Source organism: Rutilus rutilus, assembly GCF_951802725.1.
Source record: "Rutilus rutilus genome assembly, chromosome: 15".
NCBI classification, from domain to species: Eukaryota; Metazoa; Chordata; class Actinopteri; order Cypriniformes; family Leuciscidae; genus Rutilus; species Rutilus rutilus.
Genome location: NC_140220.1, coordinates 26,520,444 through 26,544,676, shown reverse-complemented (window position 1 = coordinate 26,544,676; position 24,233 = coordinate 26,520,444). Strand labels below are relative to the sequence as shown.

At 38.1% G+C, this 24,233-nt stretch overlaps 1 protein-coding gene across 1 annotated transcript; it reads left to right on the top strand.

Moving 5' to 3' along the window:
- The first annotated feature begins 1,743 nt into the window (after positions 1-1,743).
- ppp2r5ea (protein phosphatase 2, regulatory subunit B', epsilon isoform a) lies at positions 1,744-18,842 on the top strand. Its single transcript, XM_084432385.1, has 14 exons — positions 1,744-2,736; positions 10,355-10,515; positions 12,532-12,728; positions 13,675-13,776; positions 13,985-14,077; positions 14,467-14,597; positions 14,693-14,752; positions 15,716-15,824; positions 15,986-16,039; positions 16,150-16,200; positions 16,371-16,490; positions 16,822-16,949; positions 18,133-18,234; positions 18,321-18,842. Exons 2-14 carry the CDS (start codon positions 10,359-10,361, stop codon positions 18,421-18,423), a joined length of 1,407 nt encoding a protein of 468 aa, XP_084288511.1. The 5' UTR covers positions 1,744-2,736; positions 10,355-10,358; the 3' UTR covers positions 18,424-18,842.
- Positions 18,843-24,233: the final 5,391 nt, after the last annotated feature.

Below are 24,233 nucleotides of genomic sequence, written 5' to 3'. Positions count from 1 at the left end.
TTGCAAAAAGACATTGTTGGTTATGTAATTGAAGGCTTTTCCTTTCACTTTTTTTTTTTAAATGTACATTATGTGGAATTTATTACCAGGTGTCTGGTAACGTATTTGGATGGTGACAAATTAGTAAACAATTTACCTGTGCACCAGTATAAAGGAAACAGTTGAGCATATATTCATTTGTGATCAGTTACATGGTGAAAGTGCCATAACTGAATGATCAGCCATTTTCAACGGTCATTATACAGTGCACTGAGCTGAAGTGGGTATCACAGAAGGCTGGATGAAACGAGTAAATGCATTATTAATGAAGCTTGTACATTCTACCTGTACTGAACTTTGAGCCCGTTCATGGTCGTCTAAACTCACAAATGTACTGTATCTGTAATCTATGGCTCCTCGTCTGCAATGCTCTTACCATTTTCTGTACTGACAGTGAATAGAAACTAGTATAAATTACCACTGTATTTGTGTTCTTGTCATCTGAAATTATTTTTTTTTTTATTCAATAATTCCATTACAGTGTGATAACTGAGCATTTTGTGTGATTAATTACAGCATGGTGTTTGTGAAAAATGGCTTTTTGATTAGGACCAACTCAATGCACTTACAACAGTGTTTTCACCTTATCAGTGTAAGTGTGTGTGCTTGAGTTTGTTTCTCAGTTTGTCAGTTCTCTGGACAAAGGTCTACTTTCTGCATGATGCATTCATTTTAACCCAGTGTGTAAGTTATAGAGGACTTTGCTTATTTCCTACTGCACATATATTTCCACACTATAGTCAAGCGTCTTCCTACAATACACATATTTAGGCTTTGTGTACTACCTCAGGTTGTATTTTTCCTCATTCACTATTAACTCAGGTTGTTTTTACACATTCACTGCAGAAAAACAAATTAAATAAAATCCCATTTATTGGGAGGGTAGTTGGCATGAAATTTCAAGCAGTGACATCAGTAGTGTGACATGATGTGCTTGCTTTAAAACTCATTTTAAATAACGTTTTTCCAATTAAAAAAATAAATAAAAAAGACCTCATAATGAGACTACATGGAATATTTATAGTTATAAATTAGGACAAAGTAAACTAATTGTCATCTACCAGGGAAGATTTTTGAACAGTTTTCATATTTTATCAAACCGCGTTCCTTGAGTTCATCATACTGAACCTTCACAGAGAACGGCAGCCACAAAGTTAAGGTACTTTATCGCCATCCTGTGGTTGTAAGTATAAAGTGCATCGTGGGGAACAGTGGAATGGACTCTTGTTGAACTTTTCTCCAGTTCTAAAAAATTAAATATTAATGTAATTATCATGTAATGGTGTAGTTAACCGCTAAAATAATTTAATAACTAATCTTCATAAGAACGGACATTCAAAGGCAATTAGTGCATGATGGGACTTTGAATCAGTAGGTTAGCCTACTCGAATCTTCGTTCACCAAAAGATTCGTTTGCTGATTCGTGCACTGTATAATTACACCAGTAGGCAGCGACTCGTGAGAATCTTTTGTGTTATGAGTGATTTTTTCACTCAAATGATTCCTTAATATACCGAGTCACGACCGAATTAAGCCGTATTATACTTAATTAAAAATCACCTGACAACTAAAGAGACCAACTTTTTCATAATTCTTCACTTGATAACATTTAAGTAAATACAATTAAAAGTAATTGTAAGCTGTAGCCTATAAAACAACGTGGCAACTGTGAAGCATTACATTTGCTCAGTTGAGAGAAGAAACGAGAACGATTAGATGGAGATGAATAAATGAACGAGGAGAAACATCATCACTGGTCAGTGTCATTCGTGTTATGTAACATCGTGTTCAAAGTGAGGACTCAGTAATGGAACAGGGTAAAAAAAAATCCCTCAAATCCTTTTCTAAGAATAGAAAACCTTAGTGGAATCGTTTGTCTAGTTACGGCTTTCTATAGGCGTAATTAATTTGGTGTAATTTACCTAATTTGAGATAAACTGAGCATGTAGAGACCGAGCGGACCGCAGCTCGGGTGACATTTCTTGCCATACGGGCATTTCAGGTCCTTGCCTTCATCCAATCTCCATCTCAGACATTTACGCCGCAACCTACCTCCATAGCTCCTCGACATCAATGACTTTTGACTTTCTAGGCGTAGCTAACACTGTTTTTGATTGACAACTCCAGGAACCAATCCACACGTCATTTGTGCAGAATCTGGCCAATCATTGGCTAAATAGTACAAACCAGCGTTCCATCATGCTAGGTTTAGCGGTCTGTTTTGAGCCAGGAAAAAAAAATTGGCACAGAGCACTAGCACAGTCTGCTAACATTTACTTACGATAACAGGTTAACAATTAGTCGCTATTTGAGTGAGGTTAGCAGTAAGGAGAAGGACAATCTGACCTTAGTGACCAACATCTGGGTATGTAGTCGGTCAGCGAATGTGTATGAATGTGGCTTTTGGTGCAGGCTGGGACGGCAGCTACAGGGATTAGCTGTGCGGGGAGCTCCTGCTAGCAGTGCAATGCTGACATACCTTCAGGCGGCTTGATAATTATCTCATAAACGGGGATTTTGGTGTGTCTTCAGTCGGAAAAATCCTCACCATTCACACGCGGATTGTATTCGAAAGCTTAGACCGGTTTAAATAGTCCGCAAGTGAAGCGATTGAGTTAGCTGGCTAGCTGGGTCGCCTGCAAGTACAAGGTTAGCTGCTTAAAACGAGCCACCTGGACCCGAGAACCATCAAGAGAGGTAAGAAGCCCAATTGCACACATCATTATTAAATTAAGAGTGATTTTAGAGTGATACTTAACAAGTGTCAGATCATTTAAAGAAAAGGACAAGATTTTTTTTTTTTTTTTAAACTAGAGGACTATGGTCTCTAAAAAAAATCTAAACCTCTGAGGTCGATTCGAGTTTATCTGCCTATAAACACGAAACGACCTCAGAATTTTAGATTAGAGGCACGATCGTGCTTTTATCATAATCTTGTCATTCAGTTTTTTACATCTCTTCTCACTTGAGGTATTCAGCAACGCCTTCTTCATTCTGGTATGGGACACTGTCACTGCTGTGAAATGAGCACCGGTTGTTCCCTGTGCAGTGATGATTATTGTGTTTTCTTCACGAATGTTGAGGTGTATTCTCAGGCACTTGTGAGAGTCTGATCAGCCTTTGGTGGGATGAGAACATCGTCTCTTTCTAAATCTGCCACAATCTTTTTTTTGAATCTTTTTTAGCAGCTTGTATAAGACCTTTTTGAAGTGTCCATTTGATATGGTCCAGAGTGTATGTTAACATAATTCCAAATATCTGGTGTTGGGGTTGTCTCCTTCAGGTTTTCTTGTGCTTTAACAAGTCAACAGTCTTGTTTAATGGCCTTGTCTTTCAGGCTCTTGGGAATGCAATATATTCCACACCTGTTTTTGTTCCACAGCTGCGGTCATGCGTTTCACGGATTGACAATTGAGACTTTTCAGCCACACTGATTCAACCTCTCCTGACCACTTTGTTTTCTGTCTGATAGTGCTTATATTTTGAGGCAGGACACTTTTTTTAATCTCTCAAGGGCATGCGTTTAATCAGAAAGTGCAGTCCAAGATCAAACCCATCACTTTTGCTGAGATGCAGAAAATGCACTTTGTGTATACGAATAAAGAGTTAAATCTTGAGCAACATGAGTGACTTGTCAGAACTGTCTGTAGCCTCTTGATTTAAATAGTTGAGTATTGGACTACCAAAACATATAGAAGGAAAGTAAACTTCATAAAATTGGTCAAGTGTTTGCTTTGTCAAAAACAGTGTCTAAATCTAAAGGGACACTATCTATATGGTTGTAATTTGAGTCAGGTGTTCCAATCAATGAGATGAGTCAATTGTATGTTACAGGGCCCTTCCTTATAAAACAAACACAGACTCTAGCTGTTGTCTCTCAGTATGCTCTAAATTTGAGTCTTAAAGTTTCAGATATACTAGTGAAAGAATTTCTTTGGGGCAAAAAACAAAATGTTGCAGCTATTACTGAAGATGGAAAGGGTTACTATACAGTCAGAAGTGGCATGTCTCTTAAGATTTTGAAACAATATAGTGTCCTATATTTGTATAATTGAATTGCTTGATTATTAAAGGTAAAAAAAAGTGTCAAAAATAGCGCGTTTGCATGTCTAAATTTGGTCAGTCCAATGAGAACTATACCATTATCACATTTTAAAGTTAGTTCACCCAATAAATGAAATTTCTGTCACAGTGCAGCGCTTCCTGTTTCCACGTCAGAACGCCGACTCACTATTGGCCGACGCTGGTCACTTGAGCACCAGGACACATGCGTGTGATGCTGACGCAGGAGCTAGCCAATAGTTAGCTGGCGTTTTGACTTAGAACCAAGAAGCTCTGCACTGTGTTTACAATGCATCAACTGCGTAGGGGAATGACGTGTATAAAGTAATTATTTTTGGGGGGTTTTGTGCACAAAGTATTCTCGTTACTTTATAACATTAAGGTTGAGCCATTGGAGTCACATGGACTATTTTTTTTTTATGTCTTTACTACCTTTATGAGCCTTGGCAGTTGCAATGAAGTTGCAGTCTATGGAGGGTCAGAATGAAACCTATCTGATTTCATCAAAAATATCTTTATTTGTGTTCCGAAGATGAAAGAAGGTCTTATGGGTTTGGAACGACATAAGGGGGAGTAGGTAATGACAGAAATGTCATTTTTGGGTGAACTAACCCTTTAAGCAGCCGTTCCACTATTTCTGACATTTGTATACGATTGTCACATTTTGCCCTCAGTTTATTCACCATGGTAGCCGTTTATTCACCATGGTAAAATGAGTGAATGATGATTGTATGACTATCACTAATACGTTTGAAAGCAGAATATAATTGGTTTTTAGGGCTAATTGATGCAAATAAAGTAAATATCAGTAAATTAGTTTTTTTGGTAATTCTCACTCAATATTGGTGTTCTTCACTAATCTCATGGTTTTGATTAGATTAGGCTATATCATTCGTTCTGGCGGTCACAACGGTCTAACTGCAAAAGTTACTCTACAATGGAAATGAATTGACTTTCAGTCTGTTGTTTTTCATAGATTTACACTTATGCAACAAACTAAGTTGTTGCTGTTGCTGTTGTTTTTATTTTTTATTTTTTTACATCATGTCTATCAGTACCATCAGTTTGTTTAGCGAATCAACCACATAGTAAACACTGTTTTTAATTGGAGAACATCCAGAAATCTTTGGCCGCATCCTGTTCATGATGCAAGGGAGTGTATTATTTTGGGGCTGATTTGCTGTCTTGGGAGTGGGACAGCTTTACACTTGTCTCAGCAAAACAACAAATTCTGTATTTTGCCTGGGTGTTTTACAGGAGATTGTAAGAGCATCAAGGTGTCCGTTTGTGAGCCGAAGCTTAACCGAATGTGGGTCATGCTGTACAACAATGATCCTACGCTCTTAAGTAAATGTATAACCAAGCAGTTTCAGTCGAAGACATTTTGTGCTTTAGAACAGCCAAGTCAAAGTCCTGACTCTCCAGTTGGCATTTCCTTGCTCGTCATGACATGAGAAGTTCAATAGTTCAGTTTATGAACTCTAAAGAAGGTGAGCCAACATTTTAAGTTAAATGAGTTGTCTTAAATGTTATCACAGTCGTTCTCTTACCGATATATGCAAAGTCCTTGTGTATGAAACCTTGAACATCTAATAAACAACTTGGTATCTTGAGTGTTGATTTATAATGCTGTTAGGTGAATGGGGAATAAATCCTGGACCGTTGTTAAATGTGCGGTGCTTTGTTTCTCTCAGCTTTAAATCCCAGGCTCATACTGGCAGGCCGTTTAGGGCCATATTACAGCCACCATAATGTAAACAAATCTGGAGAATGGAAAAGCAGTCGGCTGTTCTCCAAACTTCACTTTTACGTAAGGGTCTCGTGGTCTTAAGTTCATCTCTGTTTTGGTAAGGCATCCATGGGCTACATGCAGTCCATCATATGAATAACAGATCACTGAAACCATGTCAGTATAAGGTTGTGTAGCGTTTAGTTGCTTCTTGCTGAAGAGTTTGTCAGAAATGTTATGGCTTCATTGTTTATTGTAATTTTAGATTGGTGACCTTTTATGTTACTAATACAGTAGGGATAACTGTTAAACATAGGCTAATTTACTTGTCTATAGGGCTCAATGCTAAGGATTTTTTTCTGGTGGTTCAAAGTTTTTGTTTTATGTCAACATTAAAAACAGATGGCAGCAGGAATATCGGGCTGCTGTCACTTTAAGACCGAATGCATGGATCCAATATACTGTTACACATGCATTTTCTTTCTCATCTGATTAAGTTCAAGTAAGACATAACCGACAATGTTTACGTGACAGCCTTCGGATAGTCCTTATTGTCGAGCCATTTTATATGACTTGTTCTTGTTTTTCAATATGCAAGCAACTTCAGGGATGGCAGAATGACTTCCCTACATGGAATGGCTTTGCTTCCAAAGTCCTTTTAGTTTATGACTAGTGTTATGACAGCCTCACATTTATCAGCGTGATAACTGACAGTTACACACTCTGTTAGTTGTGAAATTTATAAGCAAAGAGTATTTATTTAGCATGAGAGCTTGCTTAAATTTGTCATTGCTTTTCATTTTGGAGGCTTTTCCCTTTTGCTTTGAGGATTACACAATTAGTCTTTTTTTTTTTTTAATGCCAAGGGCATTTGTCTTTATTACAGGGTCTGTAAAAAAATCCGATGTACACCCAGCAGCTATGCAAAACATCAAAACTTTTCCCTTTGTTTTGTTGTCAAAATAAAAGGCATTTTCACTAATAATGAAACAAGTTCAAGGAAGCTAAGTATGGAGATTCAACACAAGTAGGATAAGACACATGTGATAACCTGGAGATAATATATCAGGACAAGGCAGAGCAGTTGTGGTGGTGCGAACTTTCAACCTACCAGAAAAGTAGACTTAAATAAATATCTTATGTGTTATTTACTCTAACTTTCAGATGAGTCTTGCTCCTTCCTTGTCAGCAGATACAATGCTTTTAATTGGTAGATGTTTGTTGATCATTGTTGGTTGACTCTTGATGATGTGTGTTGTCGTCATGAGAGCACTTTGATTTGCACAGTAACCGTAACTATGAGGACTGTTAGCCAACACCCAATACAGGAATCCAGAAGAAAGCGAAAGGCCCTAGACCATTAACTTTGAACCCACGAAGGTTCAGGTCAGTATGGAATGTTAAATTATGAGTGTTTAATACTGATAGCCAATTTGTTTTCTCTGGTCTTCAGTTAGGTTTCTTTTTAATAAGATGGACCTGAAATTCACATGACCCAAATGTAGGACATGGGGCAGAACAGAAGGTCATATCCATAGACCCCCTGTAGATTCTCTCTGGAGAACAAAGTATTTGTGCCTGCTGTGAAATTAATCAGCTGTCTGTTATTCTCATCCAGCTCCTACCATAGCAGCGTTTCAGGATGTTAACATTTTAGCTGAAAAGACAGGTGGGGTTAGGAACCAAGAACTGGTTCTTAGTCTGAATGAATGATTTTCATTTATCTACATTATGGTCTTTTTAAGGACTTAAACCATAAACTTGAATTCTTGAGTTATCTGTTTGAATGAGTGTTTCTCAACGGTTCTTGACTTAAGGCTGGTTCACACCAAGGACGATAAAGATAAAGTTTTAAAAATAGTTTTAAATGTAATGGTAGAGTCCACACTACACCTAACTATAATGATAACAGCACAGAGAAACTATATTCCAGCTGATGAACAATACAAACTTTGACAGCCAATCATCCTGCTTTAAAGAGCTCAAGCATTTAAAGGGGTGGATGAGTGCTGCTCATGCAGATAATGAATAGAACAATGTTGAACGTTGGTGTGGACGCTAATATAGTTGTCTCTTATTATTGTTATAGTTATCTTTTATAGTTATCTTTCTTGGTGTGAGGTGTGAACGGTCCTTTATTCATTGAACTTCAAGTCATTATCTTCAGTCATGTCCTTTTTTTTTTTTCAGTTTCATTTTTGGTTTGGGTTTTGTTTTGTCACCCATCATTTTTTCCAACACCCCACTCCTCCCCTTTTTTTAGTGAAGATATGGCCTAGTTTGCTAAACGTGTACAGTGTGAAGTCCCCACCTCCTCCTGCCACTCCTCTACTTCCTGCTTTGCATGGGAGGAGTACTAAAGCCTGATTACTTCCTGTCCTGTCCAGCCCACGGTAATCCCAGTGCACAGCAGTCCTTTTGGTGTGTTTTGAGCCTTTACGTAAGGCTGAGAAGCATCAGGGACACCAGCCCCTCCATTCAATTTAAGTACAATTTAACCTGTGATGGCTCGCCGCCGTTTACTAACTTTGAATTTGAAAGGCTGAAACAGGTTCAGGTCAAGGGCTCGAGTACACGTCTGTCCTGATCATGACCGAGTGAGGATTTTAATTTGGAACGGACTTTGCGTCTGGAGTGCGTCCTTAAAATGCACCTCTGTAGGCATCTCACTTGCATTTGTCCCTTAGATTAGTGTTGTGACTTCAATACGGTTATCTGATTAAAATGTCTCTATACTAATACTACAGCAAAAACCTAAAACAAGAAAAAGTAATAAAAAAATTAGAAGATAGAACACTGAACATAAAATTCGTTGTTTTATTAATTCATTAATTTCAGATCAAGCTAAATTGAAGTTATTACTGACCTCATCAAACTCCAATGATGAAAAAAAAAGTTTGCTTGTCACAAAATAAATCACACTTGTTTGACATTGAATCCATGAGCATCATCATGATGTAGGTTAATTATATTATCAATCACAAACCCAATTCTGTCATTTAGGGTTGAACAATTACACCAAAATCATATTTCATGAGTAATTTTATTTCACAGAAATGTATCAAGATAGTTATTTTTGTTACTTAATTTCTCTATGATATAAAAATTTGAACAAAGATGCAAATTACAAACAGTAGTACAAATACAGTATAAGAAACATAAATCAAATAAGCTATTTTTTTTTTCAGGTACAGACTATTTAAGAGCATTCAAATTAGGGAAAACTATAGAAATTGGATAAATCAAATAAAACACTGCATATTCTTCTCTGTTTGAATTAAATATTGATCCTTAAGGCTTCAAAGTGATTCACTCAAGAGCAGTGAATGATTCTCACATCTTGTTTGATTAATATTATTGGCATTAGACAATTTTTTTTATATAATGATAATTGCTGGTATTGAATTAAGTTACCAAAAGTGTTGTCCTCCCAACAGATTTAATAACTTTTAATATAACAAAAAGAACATTCAAATACGATAAAACAATGCACAAAAATGTATTATGTGTTAAGTGCAGAAGAACTATAGAGAACAAATGGAAGCACTTTATAATGAGGACCCATAAGTTAATGTTAGTTAATCCAATAACTAAAATTAACTAACAATAAGCAATATCTAGATTTGTTACAGTAGTTATTATTCTATGTTAATTTTAGTTAATAAAAATACAACTGTTCAGTATAGGTTCAGGTCCAGTGTTAACAGATAAAACCTTTGATTTGAATAATGTATTAGTAAATGTTGACATTATTATAAAGCAAGGAATAATTGACACCGGGCTGTTGAACTATCAGAAAAATGATGCACACCCCAGAGTCAATTATTCTGCTTATACTACGGTTACCACACCTCAGAGTTTTTTTCAGTGAAAAGTTACTGGTGTGTGTTCGGTTATATAATGCGGTTGTCACTCCCATAAATAACTGAACTGTCTGTGAACGTAACTGTATTAAGGACTCAAATGCAGGATTGACAACTCTATTCTGCTGCTGTGTGAATGAACGTGGCCATAAAGTAGTGCAGCCTGGTTTGTTTAAGGGGTTACAGGGTAAATGCTACGTTTCTGCTGTTCCATCAGAGCAATCCGCCATGCTTCTCATGCACGTTGTTGTATACATCAGTGTGAGCATGCCTCTGATGCAGCATACAGGCAGTTGTAAATTTTAACCGGTTGATGGAAAAGTTAAAATGCATCCTAAAAATGCATTTCTTAATAAGGAATTATTCACGGTATTTTGAAGTGACTACGATAACTATATTGTACATGTTTATTTTCGCAATGTATTGTATTACCGCACATCGGCACGTCTCCTAGCAGGCATGTTAGGCTTCTGTCACTAAGACCTGAGGGCGTAGAGTCTTTTCACTTGGTTGCATTAAAACATGGGTCTTAATGTCTTTTTATTTATGTCTTAATGTCTTAATCTCTTTTTGCACAAAATCTCATTTTGTGCAAGATTTTCATTCATTCTGCACATTATAACTGACTTTTTCTCTGTTTGTTTCCTTTTTGTCTCTACAGGGTTATGTCTTCAGCAGCCACCACAGCCCCGTCTGTGGACAAGGTGGACGGCTTCTCCAGGAAGTCTGTCAGAAAAACCAGGCAGAAGCGAGCACAGAGCTCGTCCCAGTTCAGATCTCAGGACAAGCCCATAGAGCTGGTGCAGCTGCCTCTGCTGAAAGGTAAGTTCTGTTAATGTGGTCATATGAAGATAGTGGTTGGTGTCACAGGGCTTTGAGCTATTTTAATTGTTCTGATAGAGCTGATAAAGATGGTTGTACTAAAATAAATAAAAGCAACACGGAATGCAGTCAAACCTGTCACTGTGTGAAAGAAAGGTCTTATTTGTCAAGATGGGATTGTCCTGTCAAGTCTGTGTCATGGTGTCCCCAGATTTAATGTCCGTATTTGGAGTCGGTTAGATTTAGAGACCAAGTTTAGATGGCCCGGTCTGGGCTTATCATGCGGAAAATTAGCTGATTCCGGTCCCTGGCCAGGCGATCGGTGCATCTCTAGTAGGGCTGGGCGATATATCGATATAAAAAATATATCGATATATTTTTAAATGCGATATGAAATTAGACTATATCGCATATATCGATATAACGTTAGTTCAAATTTGCGCTCTGCTCCCGCGCCTCCCAAGTACAGCTCGCTCCTTTTCCACTCTGCGTGCGTGTTTAGAACATGTTATGTTACGAGAGGCGAATCATGACTACTTCAGAAACCCCAGCACAATAGGAACTACCAGGCAGTGACATAAGTGTACGCTGAAATAAAGTCTTTCACCTCAGAAAAACGGACTTTATTGTCCTGTCAGCCGTTATCCTGTTCTCGGAGCGCACACTCAATTGCACGCGCAAATGCGGCGGCGCGCGCGCGCTGTGTATCGCCTCACTGATCAAGTGCAAAATAAACTACGAGCATGCAACGCCGTTACGTTGTAAATTACACGAAATAAAAGTAATGCAGGTATGATTTTCATTCTATTCACCAGGAGCAGTTTCCATGTTTCATCAACAGTTATTGTTAATATTGTGTATTCACCATGGCAACTCTCGTTTCCATATTAACCCCAAAATGCCACTATTTTTCTTTGTGTTATTTTTTATATTTTTAAATGACTGTAGTGGCTCATACCAAAATTGTATTAACAAAAACTAGTTTGGGACTGCTATTTAATAGCTTTAGCATAGGCCAATGTTTATTTATTAGTAGCCTACTAGTCTTTACTATTAGTCATATTCTTACAATTCATGTTAAGTAAAGGGGAAAAGTATATATATGTGTGTATATAGGCAAATTATAACATGTTTACACAAAATTTGTTTATATATATTCAATGTAAACTTTGATAATCATAATTAATAAATCGCAAATAACAATTCAAAGGGAATAATCGGCAATTATGATTTTTGTCATAATCGTGCAGCCCTAAGGTGAAGAAACCTGTTTATTATTTATTCATTTGATTTTGCAACTGTTCACTGAAATAGCTGGTTTCAATAAAACTACTTTTAACATGTCATATTTGGCTTTGACTTTGACTGAACATTTGCTCTCACTTTGCGGAAAAAATATCGGGATATATATCGTATATCGATATTCAGCCTAAATATATCGGGATATGACTTTTGGTCCATATCGCCCAGCCCTAATCTCTAGTATATTTCATTGCCTAGTTGATTTGTTGTGGATGTATAAACTCATTGCTCCCCAAGTGTAGTTCATCACATTAATCGTGAACATGTTAGACTAAAGCTTGACAACCACAAAATATCCAAATACATTAACTTCATTTGTGAACAGTATATCTATAGTTTAATCATTTTAAAGCCTAAAAAATCTACTTTGTGCAGTGTTTATGCTTAAAGTGTGTGTGCGCTATCTTTCTGTTTGTCTAAAGTGTTCAAATACTGTCAATAAACCTATGTACCTACATGAACATTGCCACTGTAATGGTTGGTTGTGGCACATATATTACTCTGTCTTGAATGGCTTTTCAAACTCAAGCCCCTATGACTTGGAATATTTAGGGGTCAAATGCCAGATGGATCTCCAAGCTAATATGTGAAGTATTTTAGGCCTCCCGAAACACAAGACAGATTACAGTTGGAAAGTCAAGGATGTTGATATAAACCATTTGTGGAATTCTAGTACTACTGTTTTGCATTAAATTTCTCTTTCTCTCTGTCTAGATGTTTCTGCGCAGGAGCAACCAGAACTGTTCCTCAAGAAGCTGCAGCAGTGCTGTACTCTGTTTGACTTCATGGACACACTTTCTGACCTCAAAATGAAAGAGTATAAGCGGTCCACCCTTAATGAGCTGGTGGACTACGTCACCCTCAGCCGGGGCTACTTGACTGAGCAGACCTACCCCGAGGTTGTCAAAATGGTGAGATTAAAAGATTAGAAGCATGTTGTGTGATTGGAAAATGTATATTCTGTTATCGTCTAATTTATATGCTTATATCATAGTGGTGTAATGGTACATGTATACTTCCCAAACTGTGCGGTACGGACGTCACGGTTCGGTGCATGCAATCACGCACAATCCACACTCCAGTCCAGAAGGGGTGTGCGCAGTAATGCAAAGCACAGAAGAAGAAGAGTCGATCTCTCAACCAGTTTCAACTGCTGAAAGATATCAATAAAACTGCTTGAGAATAATATCTCACGTAGCATTACATTTACCTCAGGCATTTAGTGTCGACAGCAGGTTAGTTCGCTAGAGAAATGATCTGTAGAGAGGAGCATTTCGTATATGCACTATATTAGCCTATTCATTTTGCACTTAGTTAATGTCTTGATTAATTTAATGTATGTTTAAATACATTTGTCATGAAAACAAGTTATGACAGCCACTGTGTAGATGGTTATAATTCAAAAATGAACTGAAGTAGAAAATTAACTTTATCATTAGATTTAGAAGTTAATGCAAAACCTGCCTTATGTGCAATTAACATGCTTTATTTTATTTTAGTGTTGATTATAGCAACTGAATTTAATAATTTGGGATCTGTTGTTAATTGTAACCTTTAATATTACAGTAATGTGTAAGTAAGGGCTACCCATATAGTTTACAGCATTAGCTAAGATAGATTTTGTTATCCTTAAGAAATTTTTTATTAAAATTTAATTTATTTAAACACAGAGACACATTTGTTAAAAAAAACAAAACAAACCAACACAGTTTAAAGCAATTTTTAGTTCCCCCCCCCCCCCCCCTGCTGTACCGAACCCGTACCGTGACTTAAAAACCGAGGTACGTACCGTTACACCCCTACTATATCAATATTTCAGATATAACTCGAGGGTTTCCTCCTTTTTATTTGTCACAGGTGTCCTACAATATATTTCGGACTCTTCCGCCTAGTGACAGTAACGAGTTTGACCCAGAGGAAGATGAGCCCACGCTGGAGGCCTCATGGCCACACTTACAGGTACAGAGTCCCGGCTACCATCATATGCAAAAGAAAATACTTAATTTACACTCTTTGTCTGTTTCTACATGCATTGGTTTTCTTTTTATATTTCAACGGTCAAACATGTAAAAAAAAGAACATTGGCGTTATAAAGGTCTTGAGATATTTGTAGGGTCTCATTTTCAAGGACTAGTTTTCTGATCTCTCTCTTCCTTTTCTGCTTAAGCTTGTTTATGAGTTCTTCATTCGCTTCTTGGAAAGTCAGGAATTTCAGCCCAGCGTTGCCAAAAAATACATTGACCAGAAATTTGTATTACAGGTGAGTGATTGCCGGTTATGACTTCTCATCCTAGTATAAATCAAATGAAGCCATTATTGCTAGTAAAACAGCACTGATATAGCTCTCTGGAATAGTTCAAGTTTCTCCTAGGTCAGTTATGGCAATTTGCTGTCAAATAGTTTAGAATAATTGCCACTAAACTGTACATTTTACTGATGTCACTGATAACTACTTCCCCCAAAGTGCTGTTACAGAACTAGTACTCTTCTCACATAATTAATTTAATCTGAGATCCATATTTGGTTTGGTTTTTGTTTTAGTAGCTGTGTAGTTATAAAGGTAATGCATGGACAGTCTTTTTTCAAAGAGCGATACACATTGCTTATGATGAAGATCATGTAGTCAATAAAAGTCTTCCTAATTTCTAGCTCTTGGAGCTGTTTGATAGCGAAGATCCACGGGAGAGGGACTGCCTGAAGACCGTTCTGCACAGAATTTATGGCAAGTTCCTCGGCCTCAGGGCCTTCATCCGAAAACAGATCAACAACATTTTTCTTTGGTAAGTAACTGTCACGCTATTTAGTTGTGTATATTCAAGATGAAATATAATGGTATGCTGACATAGCTCTTTTTCCTCCTGTCCTGCTCTGGCAGTTTTGTATATGAGACAGAGCGCTTCAATGGTGTAGCTGAACTGCTGGAGATTTTGGGAAGGTATGTCATATTTTAGAGCCTATTAATTGGTTGGAAGTGATATGGAGAAATTTAAGCTAAGAAACTGAAAGTTTGGGAAGACATAAAGGTGCGACCCACAGAGGTCACATTCCTGTTTTATCTTACTCCACCCTGTCTTAAGGCCCCGATATACTCACAGCGAAGTTATTTTTCGTTCTTTGCTGGGGGGGGGGGTAAAAAGAAGTTTAAAATACGTGAGCAGTGATATACTGTTAGTGAACATCCTGACACCACCCATGCTGCCGTGACCAGGGTTTAGATGAATATGTAAACGTGCTGTACGCTTTCAGCTCAATAACAAAATTAATAATATAACAAAAGCATTTTTTTTTTTTTAAATGAAGCACAAGAATCTGATCATAGCAACATGGATATGTTTGCACGAGCTCTGCAGTTTGGCACACTAGTAAAGTCATGTCAGGTTCATTTATATAGCACTTCATACAATAGATTGCATAAAAGCAAGCAGCTTTGCAGGTTTAAACATGAAAACCAGTGCTAGTCTTATTTCATCAGAATTACAACTATAAAGTGGCTTTCCAATGTGTTTTCACTCGTGAACGTCTGATCTTAACTGACTGAACAGGATAAATGAACCAGAGACGATTCATGATTCTCAAGATTCAAATTGATCCATGTCAAAGAAGGCGGAGCCTAAGCACACACCTACCTAGTACGTAATCGCCAATGGTAGTTCGAAAGGTGTTTACCAGACGGGGCGAACTTTTCCGCAATGTTTGCTTTGGCAAGGTGTTTCGAACTTCATTTTGGCCTGATTTTGTTCTAAATGACGTCACACCAGTTCATTCTTTGATTTCGCTTGAAGTATATCGGGGCCTTTAGGTGTCATTTAGATGTCTCAGTCTCCTGCATATTATCAGTTTTTGTCATGGTTATCAATGTCAGATCAGCGGTGAAGCCTCATACGTCTCTGGTTTACAGCATCATCAATGGTTTTGCGCTTCCTCTCAAAGCTGAGCACAAACAGTTCTTGGTGAAAGTTCTGCTGCCTCTGCACACAGTGAGGAGCTTGTCTCTCTTCCATGCCCAGGTACACACAACTGTTTATCTACACACGTCTGTGCTTGCTTGCATGCATGCATTTCAAGGACAGAAGAAACAGAATCCTTGTCATGATTGTTTATGGAACAGTTTATGAATCTAAATATTTGAAATGCATTTATATTAATCTAAAGTCACCTTTTTTTGTAGCTGGCCTATTGTATTGTACAGTTCCTAGAGAAAGATCCCACGTTAACAGAACCTGTAAGTGTTCCTTGTCACCATTATCTTCCTCATTCTTCATCAAGTCCCATCTTGTTTTGGCTTGTTCCTAAAGGATTTTCACTAGTTTGCCTGTTGTTTTTTTTTTTCAGGTGATCAGAGGCTTGTTGAAATTTTGGCCAAAAACCTGTAGTCAAAAAGAGGTAATGTCTTCATTTTATGGAATCATACCTGCAAGTCATTAATCCAGTGTCCATTTTTTTGTGACTTGCTCTCAAAAAGAAATAGTTGTTGAATCTTCTACCAAACATTATTCAAGAGAAATCCTTCACATGCTTTTCCTAAACATTTCTATAACATATTTTTTTTGTAGGTTATGTTTCTTGGAGAGTTGGAGGAGATTCTAGATGTGATCGAGCCCACTCAGTTTGTTAAGATCCAGGAGCCTCTTTTCAAACAGATTGCTAGATGTGTGTCCAGCCCCCATTTTCAGGTGAACACACTCCACGCTAAATCCTCCTCACAAACCTTGTGATATCTTGTAATAGCTAGAAACTTTAGAGAAACCCTTATTCATTTGCTCACGTCACCAGTCCACTGTATAATTAGCATGTTTGATCATTAATATCACACAGTTCTGGGCATAAATATCTATTAAATAAAAAGAGAACATTTGCTACTTTAAAATCAACTCTACTTCCACGTTAACTTGTAGTTTGGGCATGAAAATGGCACATTTGAGTGCAAGTGAATGCTTCAGGTTCTGCAATCTAAAAATACTGATAACATTTGTTTAAAATATTTTTAAATGTATATCGTTTCAGGTGGCAGAGCGAGCCTTGTACTATTGGAACAATGAGTACATCATGAGTCTGATTGAGGAGAACTCTAGCGTCATCCTGCCTATCATGTTTGCCAGTCTCTACAGGATCTCCAAAGAGCATTGGAACCCGTGAGTTTCATGTTATATGTACACACGCACGCGCACACACACACACACACACACACACACACACACACTAAATGGACAAAAGTATTGGGACATAGCTCTTAATTCTTGAAATCAGGCATTTCAATCAGACCTATTGCCACAGATGTATAAAATCCAGCACCTAGCCATGCAGTCTACATTTACAAACATTGGTGAAAAAATGGGTTGTTCTGAAGAGCTGTGTGGTACTGTGATAGGATGCCAATCCTTTGCAATCAGTCAGTTTGTGAAATTTCAACCCTGCTAGATATTCCACAGTCATCTGTAAGTGGTATTATTGGAAAGTGAAATTGTTTAATAACAGCAGCAACTCCACCACTAAGCAGAAGACCACGTAAAGTCAGAGCGGGGTCACCGAGTGCTGAGGCGCATGGTACGCAAGAGTCGCCAGTGCTCTGCTGATTCCATAGCTGAAGAGTTCCAAACTTCCACTGGCATTAATTTCAGCACAAAAACTGTGCGCCAGGAGTTTCATGGAATGGGTTTCCATGGCAGCTTCATGCAAGCCTCACATCACCAAGTACAATGCTATGCGTGTAAAGCATGCCGCCACTGGACTCTAGAGCAGTGGAGACGTGTTCTGGGAAGTGACAAATTGGGCTTCTCTGTTTGGCAGTCTGATGGGCAAGTCATCGTTTGGCGGATACCAGGAGAATGTTACCTGCCTGACTGCATTGTGCTTACTGTAAAGTTTAGTAGAGGAGGGATAATGATATGGGGTTGTTCATAGGTTGGGCTTGACCCTTACTTCCAGTGAAAAGAAATCTTATTGCTTCAGCATACCAGGACATTTTGGACAACACTCTTCCCCAAACTGTTACCACAAATTTGGAAGCAGACTCTTTTCTATTCTAGCATGACTTTTCCCTAGTGCACAGATCAAGATCCATAAAGACATGGTTGGATGAGTTTGGTGTGGAAGAACTTGACTGGCCTGCATTTATTTGAAATACTTAAGACTTTTCCATTATTACAAAAGATTTGTCACTTTTAATCACTTTAATGTGGGCTTGCTGAATTCGTTTTTTTTTTATATATATATCTTACTGACCCCAAACTTTGAAATGGTGTATATTAATAATAGCAGAGTAGATAATTTAGACAAAGTGTTTTGATGTTCATGTCTGTTTTTCTCTACCATCAGGGCAATATCAGCTTTGATCTACAATGTCCTCAAAGCATTCATGGAGATGAACAGCGCTTTGTTCGATGAACTCGCCGCCAATTACAAATCAGACAGGCAAAGGCAAGAAACAGACCGTGCAAAGTATTGTTTTAAACTCCTGCACTTTACAAAGCATTTCAGATAACCTCTTTCTCACTTTCCTGTAGGGAAAGGAAGAAGGACAAGGAACGGGAAGATCTATGGAGGAAGCTGGAGGACCTGGAGCTCAGACGGGGCATCCAGAACAGCGACGGTGTCATTCCCACCTAACACGGACCTCGTCTCCAACCTTCTGTTTGGCCCCAACCAATCCCTTTCTACTCTTCCACAGGGACCCCTCTTTGCTTCTCATGCTGCGTACTTTACCGCACACTCCCTCATTCATTTCCTCTCTTTCAACAGCACTGTAAATAATCCTCTCCCTCTTTCCTGTATCATACTACTACACTGAAAGGAAGAAAAGAAAAAACAGAAAATTTGAAGAGACTTAATGTGCACTCCTCGTTGTAAAAAAATATGGTCAAATGATAATCAGCTATGGTCAAAGGATATATTTAAAAAAAAAAAAAAAAAAAACCTTTCAGTTCAGAAGTTGTTCAGTGTCTCCATGTCGATATTGTTCTCCAAGGAAGTGCCCTGGGACTTTAGGGTCTGTGCTCACCCTGCGATTAAAGATGTCTTATATGAGGATCCCGCTGCCACCACAATTTTTTATTTATTATTTTTTTTATGAAGAGAGACTTTTCCATCTAGACATAATTTGACTCCCCTGACTCAGGGGATGCAAACTATAAACCCATGACGTGAATATAAGGAAAACAGAAGTGGGGAGGAAAAAAAAAACATTATACATCCTCTCTGTGGTGTGCATTTTTTTCTTTTACAGGATGATCAGCCTGGTCCTTTACTGTACATTATGGACAGGTGCTTTTCGCTGACCAGGAATCTTAACGTCCAAGATGGGCCGCAGTCGGCTACGGTGGTTACCTGTGCTCAATAAAGAGGACAAACCTCTCCGAGGACCTTTATTTTTTTAACTTGTGAACCAGGAAATTATCCGGTCATAGCATCATGCTGTCTGCTGTGGAGACTCTTGGGAATTCCCATGTGGAAATTCAGTTGTTACCAAGAGTATGTCAAGCTCAGTTTCTTGGACTTTTGGTGGCACACAGTGTTCAGAGCTCATCCAGTGTTTTTAAAACCGTTAAGTGACATATATATTTTTCGTAAAGAATATTCTGGACATTTTTCTCATGTTCCACCCAGATTTCCACTGCTCAGCTCTATTAGTTTTCGATTTCAGGGTGGTTGGATGTCGTCTACATGACCGAGCTGAGCGAGACAAGGTTTTTCTTTCTGTTCATGGAGTGTTTGAAATGAAATCCTGCTTATGTTGGGGTTTTTAGGGCCTATGTAGGTAAACGCTGATCCGGTAGGTCATAATCTCTCTTCTGAAATACCAGCCGCCAGGCCAGGCTAGAACTAAAAAGCACTTCGAGCTAGATCATTAGTTGTTCTCATGGGACTTCAGCCCCTTTTCTTCTTTTATTTGAAGTCCCAACAATCGTGGTTGTGGATTTTACATGTGAGGAGGATGTATTTTATTATATATATATTTTTTTTGGCTTAATCACATTTTTTTTTTCTCTCTCTCTCTCTCTCTCTCTCTCTCTCTCTCTCTCTCTCTCTCTCTCTCTCTCTCTCTCTCTCTCTCTCTCTCTCTCTCTCTCTCTCTCTCTCTCTCTCTCTCTCTCTCTCTCTCTCTCTCTCTCTCTCTCTCTCTCTCTCTCTTCCTTCCTTCCTTCCTTGTTTTAACTCTCCCAAGCTCATTGTGTGTTTTATGATGGCCCAAATTTGATATGTATAAAAAAAAAATTCAAAAGAAAGGGTTTGATGAATAGAATAAATCTAATTATTTTAAAAAAAGAAAGAGATATTAAATAAACCTGTTTTTTGTGATAAAATGTTTGCTTGTTTTCTTTTTCTTTTTTTCTTTCTGAATTTGAAGTTCTAGCTATATTTGCCGATTGAAAAGCATCTGATCAACCCATTAGGCTTAGTGTTTTCATTATATTAATTAAATATTTTAAGTGTAGACAAATTCTGAGAATATAGGAAGGGCAAAGTGTTAAGTAAATCTGTTAAGAGTATAAATGTGCCATTTTAATCCAGTAGGTGGCAGGAGGCTCATTCCAACAGCCGAAGGAAAACGGTTCATTTGAATAGAGAACTTGAAATGTTAAGCAATGTGTGCTGTGTTGTGTTTTAGTTAAGCTAATGACGCGCTATGTAATGAGATTCCAGATCGACATGTTCAAAATTATTTGGTTAGATTATCACAACCAATAATATAGTGAGTTAATGATGATTTAATTGTTAGATTTAAAAATTTAATATTTTTGTGTTTTGTCTTCCACGAGCTGCATTAAACTAGAGGTTCAAATGTGCCGTGGATTTGTGCGTCGATCAACTTACCTTAAAACACGCTCCACTCCAGGGAATTCATGTCATGTAAATCCTGATTTGGTGTTTTATTAGTTAACCTTGATATGGGTACCAGAGCAATCGTGTAGTGATTATTTTCACCAACAGAGGGGGCTGCAAGCTACATTAGTTGGTCTCGCGCCGTTTCAGTTATGAAGAACTTTTACCTTGAGAAGAGAAGAGAGAGTCATCGTTATCGCTTTCAAGGTATTGATATACTGACTGTTCATGATGGATTAAGTAATACTGTTTGTATACACTTGTACACACACCAAAAAAAAAGGCCTTAACAGGGTGTGGGGTTGTTTTAAACTATTTTAAACGTTCTCGAAAGTTCTAACGGTTACCGTCACAGCTTTGCAAGTAAGTTAGCCTAACGTTACTCCCCATTATGAAAAATACACCAAATTGTAACACTTGCTACAATTACATTCGGAAAAAGCATGTGTTTTGTGCTCATGTCCACAAAAAGCCTGACTAGACACACCTGCCTGTAATTTTAAAGTCTGCATGAAACGGAGAGTCTCTGAGTGAAACGGCTCCTCGAACAAGAAAAACGGCGAGACCCGAGCTGTGTCTAATTTCGAAGGCTGCGTCCTCCGGAGATCATTGTTGCATAGACTGTATAAAATAAAAATAAACTCTCTTCCATTATAGAAAAGTGAAGCCCAATCTTAACTTTATGGTGCTGACGTCTTGCTCTGATTATCTCTGCGCAGGAGTGAATGGGAAAGTGGAGCCGCCCACACAAGGCCCCGCCCACACAATCTACTGCAGAACCGTGCAAAACAGCTCATTATGTCGCTGTGAAATAAACAGTTATGGAAATGTAAAAATGAAAGTTAAAACTCCAATCTTATCCTGAAGATCCCGAAAAAAAAAGTCTGTTGGTGCCTCAGTGACTACTTCACTCAGAGAAGCTGTCAATCATAACGTCACACTCCCGTTTTTATAGCATCTGCAACAACTAACTAAAGCCAAACTTATTTAAAAACAAACACTTGAACTTACATTGGTGTGATAAAAACTACCTAAAATTACAAAAAACATCTTTTGAAAAAAGTTATTTGAAGTGTAATTTGATTGTTTAGTTTGTCTCATGTCTCATTAGATTACATAGAGAGGCCAGGGTTTATGACCTATACTGGGACCAACCACCTGGGGCAAACTAAACATTTTGGCTTCACTTTTCAGGACTTGTGCGGCACACTTTGGTCATTGAGGCTGCTTCATTTCAGTAAACTGACCACTGCATTCCAAAGTCATTAAGAAATGACAAAAATATATGCTCCACTAGTAATAACGATCAATTTTATAATAGTTACTGTTCTGAAATAAGACATCCTTTATGACGTATGCGACCTCCGGAGGACGCAGCCTTCGAAGTGAGACACAGGACCGGTGTTATGCTGAATTTCGAGACTCTCCCAAATTATTCCCCTCATTGAATCCACCTGATTGCCTAAACCTAACCCCACCCTCACACCTAATCCATAAACCTATATTAAGGGGTTATAATCGGGCGGGGGGCAGAATTCAGCACAAATTTATATACGCATCGTAAAATATTTTGTACCAATCTAAGACATCTAAGATTTTTGTACCAACCTAAGATCTTTGTCCTGAAACATGGCTTAATCTGGAAAAGTGGATTCACGTGTTCTTTTTAATAACGGCCATGACTACGGAAGCGGCTTGATTCAAGACGAGCATCTGGTAAAAGATGAAGAATTTCCGCTATTCCCTGCAAAACTCCGCTTGCTAATATCTTATTAATACAAGAAGTGATGCCCTGTAAACAATGGTGCAAACCGCCTGTGCAGAAATAAAAGCACTGAAAACCAAAATGCTTTACATCAAGAAACAGATGGACAGGGGCGAACGAACAACCAGAGTGTGCATGAGTTGGGTGATGGATTTGGAACGGTAGGCGCTGGAACCTGCGGCCGAGAGGAGGTTATCCTGTGTGCCAAAAAGTCTTACCACATTGAGCAATTGAGCAGATTCTATAATATTTCTCACCGACTGGGAACCAGAAGTGCTCATGAGACGATGTCCCGTGGAACAATCATTCGGTTCACTGCCGGAAGATTCAGAGATGCAGTATGGAAGGCGGCTAAAAAAAATTCTCTTGAGCCAAGGTATGCAGTTTAAGGAGGATCTGACGAAGGAGGACTAAGACTGTAGACAGTAGTTGTGACCAGCAACTGATCAAAAAAGCGAGAGATGATGACAAATCTGCTTACTTTGTTGGAGGTCGCAGATTTATTGAAGGAACATAAATTACATAGTGAGAGGAGCAGACAGAGAAAGGACAAATTTTCAATACTTTCTCAAGATCCTCAGAATTTCTAATTCCTCTGTTACACTGAATGGTACGGTAGGCTCTGGTATGCTGCTCCGAACTCTACTCTAATTTGCAGCTTCTGGGATAAAGTCAATAAGGAGAATGCATTTTGTTCAAGTTGGGAACTTCTGAAATTTGAGGTCACCAAATACTAAAGGAAATTTGGCAGCCGAATACAAAAGAATTGAAGAAACCAACATTATAGACAAAGAGAATTTCAAAAGTTTTATTACAAGCTTTAATCACTCTGTGTATATTTACAACATACTTTTAGTTTTGGCAAAGAAAGCTGTCACGTTTCTTAAGCAAATAAACCAATACATGAAATTTAAAGAAGAAGAAGAAAAAAAAAAAGTATTAAAAATATTAAATATAAGTTTACAGTTGAGTTCAAGACTGAGTTCAAGTTATAGCTCTTTCAACCAGCGACTGAAAACTGGTCTTCTTATTATCATTAGAGTATAAAAACAATTGCATAGGACAATGCAAGGCACAGTATTGTAAGTGCACTTAAACTGAGTGAAGAAACAATCTCTATGCTACATTAAAGGCAAGTGAATGAAGGCTCATTCTTCCTCCTCTCTGTGGAGCAGGTTTGATTCATCAGCCCGAGGAAGGTCGCTAGCACCTTGCGGGCTCTGGAAAGAAGTCCCTGAGGTCAAACTAAGGAACGACTGATGCGAAGAGCAATCACAAGAAATCAGTACCAGTTCTGGTGTCCAAAAGCATGGTCGTCTGAGAACTACAAGTTTTTGGTAAGTGGAGTGATGATATGGAGACTTGAACTGCAAGGTTTCAGTTCATTGCTTTGGCAGATGGTTAATATACCTAAAAATTGTTTTTTAACCAAAACAAAAAGGTAAGGGCTGCACATAATATTGTCCAAACGATTTTGACACTTGTTCCAAAATACAGTAGGGAACGTCCTCATTTTGAAAAGACCAAATAAGGCGGGACTGCAATTTACAGCATAACCACACGCTACACATGAGGGGAAAAAAACAAGTTTGAAGAACAAAGCCATTTGTGTTTGAGCTGATCTTTAAAGGGGAAAATAAGGGGGTGGCTTTAGCCAGAGGAAAAACACAACAGTTAGACAGTGTACAAGCCTGGTTCTTAGTCAACACACCAGCATTTGAGCTGAAATATGGAGTGATAGGGTGTGTTTTTTTCACAGTTGTAAGATCATAATGAGTACTATGAGTGCCACTTAATAATAATAAATATTAAAAGTAAACATATGACATTT

Coding starts and splice junctions, on each gene's coding strand:
- ppp2r5ea (XM_084432385.1), top strand. CDS start 10,359: ATGTCTTCAGCAGCCACCACAGCCCCGTCTGTGGACAAGGTGGACGGC. Junction 14,598..14,692: donor ATCAACAACATTTTTCTTTG/GTAAGTAACTGT, acceptor CTGCTCTGGCAG/TTTTGTATATGAGACAGAGC. Junction 15,825..15,985: donor TGTCTCTCTTCCATGCCCAG/GTACACACAACT, acceptor CTTTTTTTGTAG/CTGGCCTATTGTATTGTACA.